Below are 18,183 nucleotides of genomic sequence, written 5' to 3'. Positions count from 1 at the left end.
ACATCAAAGGATGTTACAAGATAGTTAATTATTATGACATTTTGAAAGTCATGAGCTAGCTAAATGAATATCTTTACCTTTCTTTATTCCCTCAAATGAGCTGTCCTTCATACAACCCTTTTTACTTACATATACCAAATGATTAACCCGAGTAACGCGTTATGCAACAAATCTGTGACCAACCAGTCAACTTTAAGGATTGCCCACAAACACACACACGCACACACACACACACACACACACACACACACACACTTAACTGCAACAAGCAAAGAAACCTGTTGGACAAGATGTCTGACTCACAAATAATGAGTGACAATCTGTGACATGGGAGGGTTTTACAGTATCGTCAGAATTCAAAGGGATCTGTGTGCGTAAGTACGTCCCAACTTTGCTTATTTTTTAAAAATGTGTCCATTTTATATTGAGGAGCGGTGTTGGCTGTAATGTCTGGATCTTTTCTATAATTAGAGCATTTTTCAGGTATGTCAACATCTTACAAACTGAATGTCCACATACTGAAACTGCAATTACTTTGGTTAGTTTGGACTGGGCTGTAATTATGTGTTGTGTGTTGAAGAAGTGTGTTGAAAACTCTGTTAAAACCTCTCACTCTGTTAAATATTGTCCTTTCTCTCGCAGGCAGGTAGAATCACAATGGAATTTGCTTGTGGGTTTGTTTACGTGCTGCCAACGCTGAGTCAGAAGAGCGGCCAACGACCCAATGCCAATGCCTTTAAACGCTCAGGTGTGACTTCTCTCAAACATGTCTAAGCAGGACATGAAACACAAACTTATACTGAAACTCATTTAAAAAGACACTTTGCTAATGAATTGTCTGTGCAGCCCCTGTGGAATCTGACACTAGAAAAACTTAAACATCAGGAAGCCAGAAGCATCAAATTGGAGTGTTGCAACTCACCAGTTTGAAGAAATCTTTTATAGAAGCACAAAGCATTCACTCGGCTGTCACTGACACTGTGTATCACCTGCTGCTCACAGATTTCCAAAGAATCTCTGGGAAATTAAGTCACTAAATGAACACATGTTAAAGGAAAGAAAGCGAATCAAAGAAAATAACACAAAAGAGAAATTGCTTTGAACTACAGCTGCAACAATTATTTTCATTATCATTTTCTCACCAACCAATTAATTTGGTCTATAAAATGCTGGAAATAGTAAAAGTTAATTTAATAAGCTGTGACTGTCTGAATGTTTGCTTTAAACAATACTAACTAAATACTAATAATTCAATCATCAAAATAGATGATTTATTTCCTAATCTGCTAATCGTTGCAGCTCTACTTCAATCGCAGATTACACATAACTCTAAAAGTGTCCAAGTGACTGACTGGTTAAGCATCATTAAGTGTTATGCAATCAGTGACTCACACAATGTCTCCTCTATCTTAGAGGAAATATTTCTTTCAGTAAAAGCCATCTGTTACCTCATTTTCTTCACAGCACAAAGGTCAACACTGCACCAGTTGTGTTGTCTGTGCTTATATTTCTCTTGCAAGAAATAGTTTACAAGTTAGCAGCTTTGTATGTAATCTTTCATTTCCATTCCTTTTAGCACTTCTACCTCCTGTTAACAAATGTCGCCCTCGCTTTCCTCCTCCTCCTCCACCAACAACAAACTCTGAAGAAGTGAAACCATCAAAATCTCCCCCTTCTCCCCCCAAAATCATTGAACAGTTGGAGAAGAGTAAGGAAGTGAGGACAGTTGTGAAGTCCACTTCCTACTATGAGAATGCTGAATTTCACCGTAAATCAGGGACAGCTTCCTTCACCAGTACGACTCCTCAACAGACACAAACTACAACACCTCCTCGAAAAAAAACAGGTAATGTGAATCTGAGTGACCATGAATGAAAGTTTGAGCGAGTTCAGATTTTGTGCTATAGTATTAACTCAGATACAATATATGTAATTGATATGTTCAAGGATAAATTCACCCCAAACTTCAACAGGGCTTGCAAACACAAATTTAGTAAAAACTTTTAGAGATGTTGTCTTTAGTTGTCCATGCATGCTGTGTGCAGAAAATAGAGGGATGTTTTTTATTTTGTTGGGGTTTCTAAAGGGTTTCTTCAGTCAAATTACATATGACATATAAACATGTAACTACTGCTAGTGGTATCTAATCATGCAGATAGTTCTGGATTTTTTTTTGTCCTGGTTAAGATACTGCCCCCAATCAGACTGAGCGTTTTTTGTAAGTTGAAAAACTTCGAGGCGCACTGTACTGCCTTTTTTTGTTGAAGCCTGCAATTTTGAAAAAAGAGCACCTTGCTGCATCTTTCTTTCTTTAGTTGTTGCTAGGCAACCACCGAATCACCCATCCTTTGCCCTACCACAATTTTGCTGTGAAGTAAACAACCTGCTGTTTTCTGTTCAGATGATGGTAACTACAGTTGGTAAAGTCATATAGCTCCAGTTATCCAGTAACAGCCACTACTAGTTTGTCCTAGACTGGTCTGGTTTGTCATCAATGATTGTTGTCCCCATTTGTTGTTGTCATCACCACTGAAGACCTTCTTGACACACCTGCTTGGATAATGGAGAAAAATACAATGAATTTCTTCTCTGTTTTTTAAACTTGGGGCGTTCAGGGTGCTCCTGCAAAAATATGAGGCGAGGTGCATGGAGCTGAAAAATATGTGGTGTTCAGCAATGCAAAAGCAGCAAGCAGGAAGCTTCATTCTGATTGAAAATTATTACAAAATGCTGCCCCAGGCTGCTAAAAAGCGATCTGTCTGATCTGGGCTTGGTGCATTTCATTTGGGGTGGATGCAGAAATCACAGAGGCAGAGCTCTGAAAATTGAATCTACATCTGCATGATTGGAATCCACGAGAGGTCAGAGGTCAGAAGCACTGATCCAACTTTTCCTCTCCTGATAACTGAACTCAAGGTATCTATTCTGTACTCATCCAATATCCCTTTCCCCCACTTTAAAATCTGTAAACCTCATCACATGAAACTCAATGGGATCGTTTTGATGTAAGGTAACATGAGGCCAAGGACAGATTGAATGTAACTGATAGAGAAAACAGTGCATTTTAAGAAACTAAATCTGTGTTACTGTGGTTCAGTTACTTCGTGGTAGACACTGCTTAATAAGGTTAGTATTGATGACACTAATCCGTTGATGTACGTTGTAGTTGATGCACCCTTTGACAGAGATCACTGGGTGAACAAGCCCTTGGTTATAGTTTGAAATGTATAAAAAGTTACAGGTGTTGATATATGCACATGTATATGCATACAAATATCATGCAAGAGATTAGTGACGATTTAAAATTTGGGGGTGAATTATTCCTTTAACACTTTGCCTCTATCTATTTCACACAGCTCTTCTTCCGCCACACATGAGACCTGCAGCAAACAGCCAGTCCCCTCCTTACAGTCAACCACTCCCTTCAACCAACACCAACAACCAGATATTTACCTATGATCTCCCTAAAGCTGAGCCAGATTTAAATGCCCATCCTTGGGACCCAAACTACTCATACAGTATCCCAGAATGCAATGGAGGTGAGGTGAACCTACCAGCTGATACTAGCAGCGTGCCAGCCCCAACAGGTAAACAAAGAGGACACATTGTCCTGCTTTGCACTCAGTTATAACTCAATACAACATAGTGCACTATGCACATCATATCACTTTCTTCTGCTCTCATCCCAATCTACAGCACCTCCTCTCCCATCAAGACCTTCATTCATGAGGTCAATACCAGAGTATGTGGTGCTGTTACCTTCGTCCCACTCGGCTTCCTCATCCTCTCAGAAATCACCCATGACCCCGCCAATTTCCACATCAACTACTGGTAAAGATGAACATAATGTGTGTCTGCTATCAAATGACTTAAAGGGAAGATTATTTCATCCAACCTATTGTGATTATTTTACAAACCCTACCCACCAATGTAACACAACATGTGCGACTTGTGATCAGCAGATAAAGGCCCTCTGCCAGGTAATCCTAATGTGGTGCTTGTCAGTTTAGGAAAATTAGTCTCAGATGAAAGAGGTCAGTAAACTTTTATCATCACCATAAAATATTGACTATTGGTCATCTACTGTAGTTGGATTTTTATTCTTAATAGCTTATGATGGTGTTTGTGTGACTTTCAGTGCAGCCCATACAAGGTAAACCCACCTCCTGCTCCCAGTGCGGCTCTGTGCCTGACTCTGCCTACGACAACATGGTAATTCATCTTTTATTTGACCTAAAATATATATACTATATGTGGTAACATGATTAAGGATTATAGATTTAAAACGTGAATAATAACCTTCCAATCATTACTGGGGAATATGAAACATGACATTCAAGCATTATTATTATTGATTATGACTTAATGAAACAATGTATGATTGGTTTAATTGATTCAGACAGAAGTGTTTGTCTCAGTGGGTCCACTGTTGGTGATGTTTGTAGTATTTTAAATAAGGTTCTCTACTTATGCTTAACTGCAGGTTAAAGTGTGTTACTTCTGTCAGTCCTGTGACTTGACCAGTCTGCCCAGCATACCACAGAGTCCCTCAAATGGTTACCAGGATGGTCTCTTCATGCCCAATCCAGATGAAAAGCCCCTGGGTACTGCTGACGGAATGCTGCTCTTCTGCATTGACATCTCAGGATCCATGAGTCTCACCTGCCAGGTAAAAGAACGTGATTGCTGGATGTTTATGACTGTGGACATTCACAAATACAGCTTGTGTTGTTTCAAATACAGCTTGTGATCAGTCTCTTTTGTTTTAAGGTGTCAGATGGTGCGAATGTTTACCACAGGTCTCGTCTTCAGGTGAGTCCCTTCTCGAGTGACACAACATTGTAAAATTCACTGGAAACTGCTGGAAATGTTCTGCATGCATGTATATGGACAATAAGGTGAATCACAATAGTAATAATTGTCCAGAGATGCTATCAAGATGTTGTTGGTTATTTTTAAAAATGAATGTATTCCAACCAGTTTGTCCAGGAAGCCGTGTTACAGTGCTTTCAGAGCCTAAGTGAACAACAACCTGACATACGAGTGGGACTCATCACCTTTAACCATCAGGTACATTATGTAATGTTTAGGACATTTTACAGAGAGGGTGGTGCAGTTTGGTTAATATGGGTTAATATGTAGCTGTTAATTTACTTCATTTTTTTTAAAGAAATGAATAGTTTTTGTATGTCAAATTACTGTACATATAAGCATATTAGGTTGTTTCAGTAATTTTCTGCCGGAAATTTCTTTTGACAGTGTTACATGATTTTGTATATGGAAATGTCCTCAATATAGAGTTTTAAGAAAGAAACTGATATACTAACTACACAACTGAAAACAATGTATTTTCTGTAAAAAAAAAAAAAAAAAAAAAAAATGTATGTAACAGTGTAATTTATTATTTAATTTATTCAGATTTTTTGCAGATATAAAAAACACATGCCCAGACATAATGAATTGGCACTTATCAAGCAAACCAACCACCTTCCCCGCCGCCCCCATTTTGTTTTGTTTTTTAAATAATTATAATAATAATTTCTACCAATTTGCAGCACCCTCTCTGTAAAATGTCCAAAAACCACATCTGGAAATGACTCAGGAAATTAACATAAAATTAAAGGACCTGTAAAGTGTTACCATAACTTTATCATGTAGAAATAAAATGTAGGTTATTACTGTAGCTTTTCTTCATCCTGATGTTTATATTACCAGGTGACAATGCACGGATACGACAATTTCACACATTCACATCTCCTGAGCGGTGCAGAGCTGGCTGACAGCGACTATCTGAAAGCGGCTGCTGCCAATTTCCCCAGTCCACCTCCACTGTCACAGACCAAAGACTTCTTACAGAGACAAGTTATGGGGTAATAGGAAAAACAACAATTACTTTTGTCTTTGATCACATTATAGTAATGTTATATTAAATGACAGATTATTATTATTATTATTTTTTTTTAAGATTATTTGAACGTGGGACCACTGCTCTGGGTCCAGCTGCTCTCCTGGCCATTGCAGTGGCCTCCAAAGAGCCAGGGTCCAAGGTAGGTTTAACTCTTCATCCATTTGCACGCCTTGTGTACGTAATATGTCAAATCTCATGCACAGCATATAACATGTGACAAGGGGAAAAAAATCTGTTTGCTGAGAAGAAAGCAGATTGTTGGTCACTTATACTTATTTGATTTAAAATTGAGGTTTTGTCTGGTAGAATGCTTTTAATGCCTTTTGGCTTATTTTCAGTCACCACATTTGAATAGATGCTTTAAAGTAATTTTCATGCATTCCAGGCTTGTATTAATGTCGCTTCATTTAAGAACAGCTTAAATTTAAAACAGATGAAACTTCATGTCAGCTGTTTTTTTTTCATGAAAGTCACATATAAGTCTACACTTTGGATGGATAAATGTTCCCTGTAATGTGAAGAATACAGGTGTGAAGTAAAGAGGCAAAAACATGCTCGGTGTGGTTGTTTAGAAATCATATTTTAGTTTTTAATTTTGCTGCGCTCTAAACAGTCCAATCTATCCCTGCTGATTTTGAAGGTGATTATCTGTACAGATGGGAAGGCGAACACAGATTTAGGTAATCTAGAGGTGGAGGATGACGATGCTTGCACCCTCCTCTCATCCACCATCTTCTACCAGGACTTGGGGGAATATGCTGCTAATCAGGGGTTGGTACACATCTGCAAATCCATGTCAAGAATGGGAACTGTGTTGAAATATATCATATAGTACAAAGACTAATACTAGCACTAATGAGGGTGGGAGTATCCTTTTTTGACTAAACTGGTCCAGATGTGTTGTGATGAAGCTTATACTGAAATATCCTTCTTTCATTAGTGTGACAGTGTCTGTGCTGTCTATAGAGGGAACAGACTGCAGACTGGATGAGCTCGGAAGACTTGCTGATCGCACTGGAGGGACAGTAAGAGAGTGCCATTATTTTTTATTATATACGTAACATATCAAATCTTGTATTTCTCATGTTGTCCATATATGTTGTCTCTTGTCCCCTAGGTGGTAATAACAAGCCCCAATATGTTGCATCAGGAGTTTGAACAGATCATTGAGAACAGGACGATAGCTACACACTGTACTGTCACACTACTGTTGCCCAAAGCACTGTAAGAATATATCTATATTATTATTAACATGTGTACCTACTAGTATTTTTATATGCTTTCTGGACTGGTTTCCTGATGTTCTCTTTTGCTCCAGGCGTGTTAAAGGAGAGAGGGAGGCAGGACACAAAGTGAGCAGAGAGGTGGGGAATGTGGACCCAAATACAGAGATCACCTTCCAGTTTGGAGCCTATGATCATGATGCAGAAGGTGAGAAAAAAAAAACTGGCACGTCATCACTGACAGACTGACGCTGTTTGTTTATTTACCTTCCTAGTTCCAGTTGCCGTTCTGCCTTTCTCATGAATATCACAGGTGGTGGTGTGATATGTGCTGCCAGTTCTTGCTGAACATGCAAGATTGTTATTTCTATTGTTGCCAGCCAAGAAAAGTCTTAATCTGAGTTCACAGCAAGAGAGACAACATTATGAAAGGAGCCAGAATCATTATAATATGAAAACAATAACTAACAGTACTGGACAGAGTAAAAATAAGAAAATAGGCCTAGTAAAAAGCTGCTGGGCAACAACATTTTGTCACCTCTGGTAAGACAAGAATATGTGTTTCTGGATGGATGCTGCCTGTTATGTATCTGAGAAAGGCTGATAGTTAAACTGTTGGGGTAAACAAAGAACTGTAACTGAACTAGAACTATTGACTAGAACTGTCAATACGTTTATTTTAATAGTTTAAATGATTCACAGTTTTTCAAGTCTGTCTCAAAATAATAGCCAGGAGCCCATATTAACTTAGCTTGCTGTAATCATTCCTCCTGTTCATACTAGCCATTATAATAGCCATTCTTAATGTCCTTTCAGTGTAAGCACTGGTGAGCTCAAGGTGCCCCCAAGGACAAAGAAATACAGTGAAGGTGTGGCCTCACAGTAGTGCAACATAAAATGACCTCTAAGTTGTCCACACAAAGAAGAAAACATACCAAAGTTATGTAATAGCTGTCTTAGTTTTTTTGGTTTTTGTTTGTTTGTTTGGTGTGTTTTTTTATTATTATTATTTAACCATGAGAGTCCCATTGAGATTAAGAATCTCTTTTTCATGGCAGACCTGGCTGAGACAGGCAGCAGCACAAATAAAAACACACAGTTACAGATGGAAAATGCAAAATGAGATTTTAAAAGATTTTTTTTTTTAAAGAACCATAAGTAAACTCAGGTTTCAATTTTTTCTTGGAATCAGTTTCCTAACCAGGTAAACTAAAAACATGTACATCCAAGGGAATCTGTCAGTAATTTGTTCATTTTAATTGTTTTAAATGTGTTTAAGTCCTTCTGCAACTCATTCCATGCCAAGGGTCCAGAATACACAGATGCCCTTTTGTTCTAATATCTGTACGGGCATTTGGGACAGAAAGCATTAAGAAGTCCAGGGAAGAAAATAATACTGTCTTGACCTTTGTGATAAAAACTCATAGCTCAGTCAGAGTTATGGGTAAATGCCTCTATATATGACAACTTGGAATGACTCACCTCACTGGTGTTCTGTCAGTGGAAGAAAATGTGAAAGTGCCCTCTAAAGTACCTGCACAAGATGTAATGCAGTGCCCTATGAGTTGCCATTGTAATAGGTTGCATTGAAGAGTCTGTAGGGGTGCTCTTCTAGTGGTAAAAATGGACCCTAAAAGTGCCATTAGGGTTCCCCCAAGTCTCACAAACTAAAGTACAGAATTGGGTGGCCTTTAAAAAGGGGATTAAATGCCCTCCAGGGTAAGCCCATATGTAAAAAAAAAAATGATGCCATGATGAACGCCCTTTTGATGAACAAAACATGGTGCAATGTATGAGAGAAAAAACATTGTGAAATTCTCCTCCAGTGAAAAACATGAGATACTGTGCTCTATAAGATGACCTTTCAATACAGTAAACTCACCATTAATGTAGAAATAATGTATGCTTTATGTAAGCTGACCATTAGGAAAATATAGGACCCCTATATATAGCTGACATTATTCCATTCAGTTGATTTTGACACAGTACTTCTCGCTAGTTTGCTCAGTCACATCACTTCAGATTGTTCTGTTATCTTTGGGTGTGTGCAGTCTAAGCTGCCAGGGACAACAGCATCAGTTGAGCGATCCTTCGTCACTGAAACTGAAACAGATGTGGAGAAGGAAGGCTCTCAGATCTTCTGCTGTTGTCCATTGAGAGAAACATCCCAACTGACTATAACGCGGCCGTTAACATTTACAAACTCATGGCCAAAAGAATTCTCCCTTTGATTTTTGCTTCCACAACACTTCTCGCTTCCCTGACACGACTGCTCCAAACAGCTAATGCTCAAAGTGTTCCATGATCTTACGAGAGATGTGTTTTAGAAATAAACATTTGAATTAACCACTCCCTGTATTTCATTCCAGAGATGGTTGCTAAAAAATGTTTTTAAAAAAAGTAAATCCTATTTAATACAGAGGTGTTGTTTCCTTATATTATGAATCTTGATCTTCTAATGGACAGATAAGATAAAATATTCCTCCCTATCAGTCCTACAGTGGGGAAATTTGCATTATTAGTGCAGTATGAACAGTATGAACAGTATGAACAGGAGGAATGATCACAGCAAGCAACACCTCTTTCTATGTTTATATGGGTGCCTGACTGTGGATCACTGAACACTCGCTTAGCAGCAGAGTGAGTGTTGGGCATCAGATCAATCAATGGTGGTATTTCCTGTATGACCTCTGACTACTCATACAGGCCAGTGTGTTATTTTAGTTGTACGTCCATTCAATTCCCCTCTGCTCTAAAGTTAAATTGTTTTATTGTAAGTTAAATTTGTGTTTCTCTTTAGTGCCAGCACCAGCTTCTGGCAGCCGCGTGTCCATCCAGCTGCAGATCTGCTACAGACAGAGGAATGGACTGACTATGCTCAGAGTGTTCACTATAGAAAGAGATGTTACTGATGACAGGTAATGATGTTGTTTCCATAATCAGAGATTAGCTCACACACACGCATACACACACACACACACACACACACACACACACACACACACACTTGACACAAGCACACACACCGTTGCGCTGAGCTATTTGCATCCTTGTGTCCTCCTTGTAAGCTTAAACAAGTCATTATCCTCTTACGTCTCTCATCAACGAGGCATTCTCACCCTCAGGACTGATTAGATGTATTATTTTACACCATTTTCAGTAAACCTTTAGGCAAAGCATATTTGAAAATGCAAGGAGACTGGCTGTTGCTCAGATACAGGAGCCTTCACATCATGCAGAAATTATCGCACCATGTAAATCACATTTCTCCTCCTTTCTAACGTTTAGTCACACACAGCAGCTGAACCTCTCAACCCAATCTGCCTGTTTCATATACTGAATGAAGGTCATGCAATTCATTGTCTGAGCGGTTGCTAAGTGGCCCCTGTGTTTATAGCACAGTAATATAATGGCAATGCTGAAGCTGTAAATGTTAAGAAGCACTCTCCTGATAAAAGTGTGGCCCTCCTTTTCAGCTCGGTGGCCCTGTCCTCCCTGTCTCTGTCCATCATCCAGCTCAACTCGTCGCAGGCCAGCGCTGCTCTTGCTGTCAGGGGCCGCTTCCTCGACGCCAGGAAGGAAGGCGAGCTGCAGAGGGAGCTGATCGAGAGAGCAATGTGGGTAACTGCAGAGATGGGGGGAACTCTGACTGACATTTATGTGTGGGCAACCTGTACACTGAGAGCTAACTTATGCTGCAGTCTGACAAATTGGTTTAAATGAGGGCTGATACCTTCCTGTACATATTCAACACACAGAACCACATGACATCAGATGACTGCACTGGTGACAGAAACTGAGAGTAAAACTCAACTATATGCTAAAAAAAAGGGGAATTGAAGATCAGATCAACTGGACATGTTCCTCAATAGAAATAGAATGTCATAAAAATGCTAATATATTTTGTTTGTCTAGCATTTTTTCTTTTCTGTTCCTTACAATAACCTTGATATTATTGGTAGAGTGCATGCTGTTTATTAGATGTAGGGCATTTCTTAGGCTTGGCAGATACTCTATAAAGTGTGCCTGCCTCTGTTTACAGAGAGCATAACCGCAGTGCAGAGGACAAACAGACATACCAAGAATGGGTTAAAACCATGGAGCCAATATACAACAACAACATACATAACTTCACACGGGTGAGTTTTTCTTCTTGTAATCAGGTTCAGGTACCTGACATTGGTTAGAATCACCTTGCTTTAACACTTATTTCTTCTGTTTTTCCAGAGAAAATCTGTCGTTTCAGACTCACAGGTAATAAATGTCATGCCACGTCCTTCACCTTACATATGATATAACTGCGCACTAGAAGCCTTTTTATAATTTGTCCCCATCATTTCACCTGTCTGATATTTTTTCTTCATTTTTCCACCCCCCAGTCTCTAACAGATGCCGGTGCAGCGCTGCTCTACAATATGAAGCACAGCAACAGGAAGTCAATCTCTTTGAAGAAGAAACATGAACTCTAGCCCACTGTCAGCTGCCACCTTTTACCTCACTGGATGATACATACTGCTATCTGGGTGAATAAATTCTGTTGAAAATGTTCACAATGTAAATTATATTAGCGTTAAACATTTTGCCTTTCATAAAAAAACATGTTTCAAGACGTCTAAGCATATTAAAACTGCAGAGGCAGTATGCAGTGTACATGGGTGTGTATTTCACACTATCCATGTGGCAGTTTGTGTTTTTGCACTGACCAAAACATGCAAGAAAACCTGACTCTGAAACACTTAGATTCTACTATGTAATACATCTCACAACAACATGTGTGAACCTCCAACAGTTGATATAATTATGTTTAGCAAAATATGTTCATATCCATTAAGACCACATTGGAATATTGCAGAGAAGAAAAGTGTCAGTGTTTAAAAGTTGCAAATGTATTGAGCAAAATGAGACTGAACAAACAATAATCATGCAAGAGATGGAAGCCAGAGCATAATTAGACATGCCTTTCACTGGTGCGGCCCTGACAACGCAAATATGTAACTCAGAGCAGATGTCTGTTGAGCATTTATATAGACCATTGTTAAATACGGGTAGGTTCCATGGAAGCAGAACATACAAACCAGGCTTCAACCAGAATACACAGAGTGATGCTCAGCAGGTAGAAGCCCACTGTGACTCTATCTCTGTGGAGATCTATGACTGTCTTGCACCTGGTGTCTGTGCACACAGCCTGAGCCTCCAGCTCACCATCAATCTCCATTTGGAAGCCCCCCTTCGGGGCCAGGGAACAGGGCAGGGAGGGTAAGCAGGACATAGATGAAGTTCCAGGCCAGCATCATAGGCTGTGGAAATATTTGTTAAAACAGGCTGGGGTGCAGGTGCTGTTCCTGGTGCCATTGCAGGAAAATTCCATTTCCACTTTGGTAAATGGCATCACCAGGCAGACACGCAGGAGGCCAAACTACAGGGAGAGGCACTTGTAGGTGGTGGTGGCATCCACTGCCATCCACTGGATGGGTATGAGACTGTTACTATGGCTGCCATTGTCACTCCTGGCTTTTGTTGGGTAGCTAACAGTGAGGAAGTTATATGTGAGAGATTATTTCACTTTTAATTCTGTTTATTTATCATGAGAAATCAATGGATGGAAAAATATAATTTCAGGTTTCAGATTTATGTTTGTCATTTCAACCCTAAGAAATTAAGTTACAGTCAAATGTTGTTTCTTCAGGATCATAGTATTTTAAAAATACTTGATTTTTAGATATTTGGCTCAGAAGTCTATCCCTTTGTGTTTTCATGTGTACAACACAGTAAAACATGTCCATCTTTAAATGTAATGCACCTATAGGTTGCAATGCAAACACACAAAAAAAGCCCTACCACTGCATGTGTTATCATTTGTATAACCAACAAAGCTCTAGCAGCTCACAACTCAATTTAAGGAAGCATGAAAACTGTTCATTTAAGCATTTTCAAATGTCATACAAAATATACACACGGCTCTGTTTGCACATCTGGATGTAAGTGGTACGTGCTGTACTTCAAGGTAAAACTGTCATTAATGGCAATGAAGCATAGCAGATAAGAGAGCTTACCTTTAAATAGCAGCCTGCTAATGGAATACTATCACCCTCGCTCTGTGTTCACTCCTCTGTGGGTTCGAGAAATGTCACTGTCATCACCAGATGCGATACAGTTTCCTACCATAATGGAGAGTGATGTGCTGACTTGACCTCAGTTTGCTTTTTGAATCTCTCCCTTCAACATTTAAGATCTTCATGCTTTGGAAAAACTGCACCAACACTGGAATTGGTTCAACATGAGCACAAGCTGGTCTTGAACATGAAGAAACAAACAAACATGTTTTGTTTATATAAAAGATTTAATTTCTCTTACTGAACATTTTGGAATGCCACTGAATGGTTTTCAACTCTTTTTTTTAATTATTAGATGACAGTTATAACTAGTAATTTTACAGTAAGACATTTACAAATTGTATTTTTTTTCTAATGAAATGTAAATTGAATGAATGCAATAGATTTAAGATTTAAGCTGTAATTAAAATGCATTAAAAAACATTTACCTGACATCACAACATTTTTAAGTGAGATTTTACACTGATCAGCATATATGTATGCAACACCACATATTTATGAAGAGATTACAACAAATAAAACAATTTCATAATAGGTGACTTATAGCACAGTAGATATTTTAGCAATATCAATATCATAGAGTAATACACCTTTCAAATATCATGGCAATACAAAACAATGACAAAGCTCTAACAACATGAAGGGAGGTCCATTTTTAATTTTTTTTTTTAAGGGAGTTACTTTGAAAAATAACACTTTTTTTTGTCAAATCAGAGCCATTATCTGAAAAGATTTAAGGCCACTGGGTAAATATCTGCAAGATAAAAATCCCACAGCAGTGAAAACAAAAGCTTAAAGTCCTTCTTCCTTGACCAAATACTCCGGCAGAGTCTGAAAAGCAGTCACAGGTACAGTTACTGGAACCGTCAGGGATATGCTGCTGGGTTCAACAGTGGTGGGGGTAACCTCACTGGGGGGTTGAGGAGAGGGGAGCGGGTCAGTATGAATGATGTTCATGTCAGTGAGTGGAGGGGCCGGGGTAACGTCTGCATGAGTCCGTAAGTGCTTGCGAAGATAGGCAGCAAACAGAAAAGCTTTGCCACAGTGGGGGCAGCTGTGAGGTTTGCTGGTGGAGTGGATCTTCTGGTGTTTACGCAGTCCAGATTTGTTGAGGAAGCCTTTACCGCAGCTGTTGCAGACGTGGGGCCTCGGCTTGGGATGCTGCTTCTCGTGCTCCTGTAACTCTGCCAGCTGTGCAAACTCTGCCTGGCAGGTTTCACATACATGCGAGCCCAGGGGCACAATTTTTGTAACAGTTGGAGGAGTGGAGTCAATGGAGTGAAGATTTTCATGGGCCTGAACTTCATCCCAGGTTCCAAATGTAGCATCACATTGAGTACAGGAGAACTGAGGCAGAGTTGTGTGGCCAGTAAAGCCTGAAGCTGACCCAGCCTCTGTCTGCTGTTGTTGTTGTTGTTGTTGCTGTTGTTGTTGTTGTTGTTGTTGTTGCTGCTGCTGCTCAGATTGTTCAGCCAGGTGAGTTCTCTCGTGTTTGCGCAGGCTTGACGATACAACGAATGACTTCAAACACTCCTCACATTTGAATGGCCGCTCTCCAGAGTGCACACGACGGTGCTTGTTGAGGCTGGAGCGCTCTGCGAATGATTTGTCGCACTCGGTGCACGAAAAGGGCCGAAGACCCGTGTGGACAAGCATGTGGCGCCGCAGATCCCAGGATGCTACGAAAGCCTTGTCGCAGCTCTGACATTTGTAAGGCCGCTCTCCAGAGTGAACACGTTCGTGCACGGCCAGATCAGCCGGCTGCCGGAACCTCTTGGAGCACTTATCGCAAGGGTAGGGCTTGAAACCCAGGTGAGCTCGCTGGTGGCGACGGAAACTGGAAGGATCAGAAAACATCTTGCCACACTGCGGACAGAGGAACGGCTTCTCACCGGAGTGAGTGCGGAGATGAGACTGGTAGGAGGACAGCTGGGTGAAACCTTTACCACACTGCTCGCACTGGTAGGGTTTATTCTGTGAGTGAATGCGCTGATGGCAGGCCAGAGAAGAGGAGCGGGAGAAGGCCTTGCCGCAGTCTGAGCACAAGTATGGTTTCTCTCCAGTGTGGGAGCGCTCGTGGTTTTTCAGGTCTTTTAGCTCTGTGTACGTTTTCCCACATTCATCGCAGGCGTACGGACGATGGCCCTGGTGGTTCCTTCTGTGTTTTCTGAACACAGAAGGGTCAGCAAAACTCTTACCACACTCAGCACAGAAGTACGGCTTTTCTCCAGTGTGAGAGCGCATGTGCACCTTCAGTTTAGACAGCGTGGGGTAGCTCTTGGAGCACTGACGACAAGAGTACGGACGCTCTCCACTATGCTGCGTCATATGGATCCTCAGGCATATAGCCTGCATGAAGGCCTTTCCACACTCTGTGCACACAAAAGGTTTCTCCCCAGTGTGAGAGCGGCTATGGTTGCGTAGCTCTGTTGGCGTCTTGTAAGCTTTGTGACAGTCAGGACACTGAAAGGGGCGCTGGGCTGAGTGCGTGCGCTCATGTTTGGAGAGTTGAGCCTTGCTGGAGAACGTTTTAGTACACTGAGTACATGAGTGTTGCTGCTGACGGTCTTTTGCATGTGCTGAAAGCTTGTGACTCCGCAGTGCTGAAAGACTTCTGAAAGCCTCCGTGCACAAAGTGCATTTGAATGACAGTTTGGCTTTTGGAGGCCGACCTCTGCCTCGTTTTTTAGCAGGCTGATCTCTCACCCCCTCATCTTCTTGTTGGCTCTCCTCATCCTGTACAGCAGGCGTGTACTGCTCTGCAAGAGGTGGGCTGCCAGGCTGGGGAGATGTCATCTCTATATCTGCAAAGGGATAATATAAAAGAAAAAAAACTTCAGTGCAATAATTCTGTAAATAAACAGATTATTAATAGCACTAGGAGACTGTGAGATGAGTTTGTTCCATTGACAAACAAAGGCCTGTCACATATGAGTTACCAAAGCTAATAATCAGTGACACTGACTGATGCTGCACCAGGAAAAATCTGTGTAATAACATAATAACAGAAATATGTGGGTGTGCATTTAGTCACAAAATGGCTGGCATTAGGACCTCAGGGACAATAAGCTAACCGCTTTGATGCCAGAGGAAGTTGGCGATGCAATGACATGAGCTCACTCTGTGTGTGAATGGCTGATATGTGTCCGGTCGGACTCACGGGTCGATCGATCATGAGTCGGTGTGACGGCGTTAACAACCGGTGACAACGTACGTACTCATCCTCGTTAGCTCGCTTGCTAATTTGTTTTTTTGCACAAACTCAAAATGGCTGGCTTTAGGACCAGCGGCACCAACTCGCTCGATAGTGGCATCATCAGCTGTGTCTTTACATCGTGTCTATATTTTTAGAGTCAATAGGGGTTTTTCTTACCTGAATCAGGACATTAATAGTTGGTCGATAATCCCCGGAGAAGCGCCTCGGTAGTCGACAGCATTTCTTGTGAAGACACGATGATCCGTATTGACTGGCAGCAAAACGGAGGAGGACGGCTTTAGGACCATGATGACGACAGCTCCCGGCAGGCCAAGTGAGCAACAAATTAAGACGTATTATGTAAAAACATTTATATAGAAACGAGTACTAGGAACACCTACTAAAACCCTAAATGGAGTTAACATGTTTTGTGACAATACAGGCTTGCCAAGCTGAAGCTAAAATTATCACTGTACAAAAAAAGTTAGCCCCAGTCAGTCAGTATTCCAGATATGTGTGCTAAAACCAAGCGCAGTATAGTGAAATTAATATCTGAACTTTTAATTGTGTTAGATTTTTTTCCCGTATGATAACTTTAACTCGGAGCTAGGTGTCGTTTTGTGTCAACTTTTCGCGACTTTAGACGGGGAAGAGTTTCGCTGCTGCACATTTCCTGTTCCCTAGCAACAAGAGCAATGTGGAAATATGGATGGAAGAAAAAAGACAATTGTTTAAAAGAGGGGGTTGCCTTTTAGATAAAAAATGATGTCTGTAAAATAATGAATGAATATATATCTTCAGGGACGTGCATTGAACGAGTGCTGTTGCAGGTATTTAATTTGACGCATTTGTTGCCGCTGTGATTCCGCAGTTCAGAAAAAAACGACTTCTTGGCTTTTTGGTGCAATGTTTGTTTAGCTAGCAGGTAGGGCGCTAACGTTAGCTCATTGCTCCTGTTGTACGAATTCAGCTATGACTCATTTAGTTGCTCGTCGTCGTTTCAGTAAGACGAGGGTAAGCGCCTTCAATATGAATCATTTTTATAAAGTCTGAGATTTGGGGGCATTTGTTGTGACGATAAATTTGCAGAGAGAGGCGTTGGTGTCCCGGTTTATTGACACAGCTAGTCCCAGTTAGCCTGCTCATGCAGAGATGTAGCCTGTCCATAATGCTGCTTACACGCTGCTAAACACGCATTCAAATTAAAACTGCATGGCTTGTTTTAATGATAACTGTAGTAAGAGAGGTAAATATAGTATAATATAGTTTTTATTTAATCCACATAATGAGACTGTGATACGAGTGTGTTGTATTGGTTATCAGTTTGTATTGAGGAGTTATTGCATGAAGACACAATATTTATACATTTTCATTTAATAATATTTAAATATTTCACTTTTTTGTTGTAACTTAAGTATTGTATAAGACAGATTGAATACAGAGCACTTGAGAATAAGTTACATGAGTTATTAATGTATTCCTTAATAATAATAATAATAATAATACATTTTATTTAAGGCACCTTTCAGGCCACTCAAGGTCACCTTACAGTACACATAAACAACAATTTAAAAGAAGGACACAACAATATAAATGCTTGCATCTCAAACTTATCTCTTCTGTCCCCAACAGCTTGATTCTCCTGCCTTCCCTAAATGCAAGTCCAGCCGATTCAATCATCAACATCTTCTGGTGTCCCCTCCCTGAATGCTCCTTGGACCTTTTTTTGTTAAGAACCGTCTT

General features: G+C 40.4%; 3 protein-coding genes and 1 long non-coding RNA gene across 5 annotated transcripts; 2 read left to right on the top strand and 2 right to left on the bottom strand.

The window, feature by feature from the left end:
- Positions 1-248: 248 nt before the first annotated feature.
- Positions 249-11,647, top strand: LOC128381653 (circularly permutated Ras protein 1-like). Of its 2 annotated transcripts, XM_053341697.1 has the most exons (21): positions 249-374; positions 643-748; positions 1,577-1,846; positions 3,357-3,587; positions 3,697-3,831; positions 3,960-4,034; positions 4,139-4,212; positions 4,484-4,669; positions 4,771-4,812; positions 4,981-5,070; positions 5,716-5,870; positions 5,966-6,047; positions 6,549-6,679; positions 6,849-6,933; positions 7,026-7,132; positions 7,227-7,339; positions 9,932-10,049; positions 10,608-10,748; positions 11,174-11,270; positions 11,359-11,385; positions 11,511-11,647. In XM_053341697.1, exons 2-21 carry the CDS (start codon positions 658-660, stop codon positions 11,598-11,600), a joined length of 2,340 nt encoding a protein of 779 aa, XP_053197672.1. In that variant the 5' UTR covers positions 249-374; positions 643-657; the 3' UTR covers positions 11,601-11,647. The 2 variants fall into 2 exon arrangements, with proteins under 2 accessions (XP_053197672.1, XP_053197673.1); XM_053341698.1 differs by lacking the exons at positions 249-374; positions 643-748; positions 1,577-1,846 and adding an exon at positions 2,126-2,916.
- A 213-nt stretch (positions 11,648-11,860) lies between these two features.
- On the bottom strand, positions 11,861-13,499 carry gjz1 (gap junction protein zeta 1). Its single transcript, XM_053341700.1, is given in 5 exon segments — positions 11,861-12,202; positions 12,204-12,374; positions 12,376-12,433; positions 12,436-12,612; positions 12,615-13,499. Coding segments are annotated over 5 exon segments (666 nt in total). The 5' UTR covers positions 12,631-13,499; the 3' UTR covers positions 11,861-11,958.
- Positions 13,497-16,719, bottom strand: znf668 (zinc finger protein 668). Its single transcript, XM_053341699.1, has 2 exons — positions 16,618-16,719; positions 13,497-16,048 (listed from the first exon to the last, which is right to left on the bottom strand). The coding sequence occupies exon 2, from the start codon at positions 16,038-16,040 to the stop codon at positions 14,037-14,039; it is 2,004 nt and encodes a 667-aa protein (XP_053197674.1). The 5' UTR covers positions 16,041-16,048; positions 16,618-16,719; the 3' UTR covers positions 13,497-14,036.
- A 407-nt stretch (positions 16,720-17,126) lies between these two features.
- LOC128381656 (uncharacterized) lies at positions 17,127-18,177 on the top strand. Its single transcript, XR_008323566.1, has 2 exons — positions 17,127-17,270; positions 18,073-18,177. It is a non-coding gene; the product is annotated as an uncharacterized LOC128381656 (long non-coding RNA).
- Positions 18,178-18,183: the final 6 nt, after the last annotated feature.

Source organism: Scomber japonicus, chromosome 20 (genome assembly GCF_027409825.1).
Source record: "Scomber japonicus isolate fScoJap1 chromosome 20, fScoJap1.pri, whole genome shotgun sequence".
Taxonomy (NCBI): Eukaryota; Metazoa; Chordata; class Actinopteri; order Scombriformes; family Scombridae; genus Scomber; species Scomber japonicus.
This window is presented reverse-complemented; position numbering and strand designations above follow the sequence as displayed.

What these genes read in the sequence shown, in the direction of transcription:
- LOC128381653 (XM_053341697.1), top strand. Translation starts at nt 658, where the DNA reads ATGGAATTTGCTTGTGGGTTTGTTTACGTGCTGCCAACGCTGAGTCAG. An exon ending in ATTAGTCTCAGATGAAAGAG is followed by an intron (nt 4,035 to 4,138) that starts GTCAGTAAACTT and finishes TGTGACTTTCAG; the next exon opens with TGCAGCCCATACAAGGTAAA. An exon ending in CTGTCGTTTCAGACTCACAG is followed by an intron (nt 11,386 to 11,510) that starts GTAATAAATGTC and finishes TCCACCCCCCAG; the next exon opens with TCTCTAACAGATGCCGGTGC.
- znf668 (XM_053341699.1), bottom strand. Translation starts at nt 16,040, where the DNA reads ATGACATCTCCCCAGCCTGGCAGCCCACCTCTTGCAGAGCAGTACACG.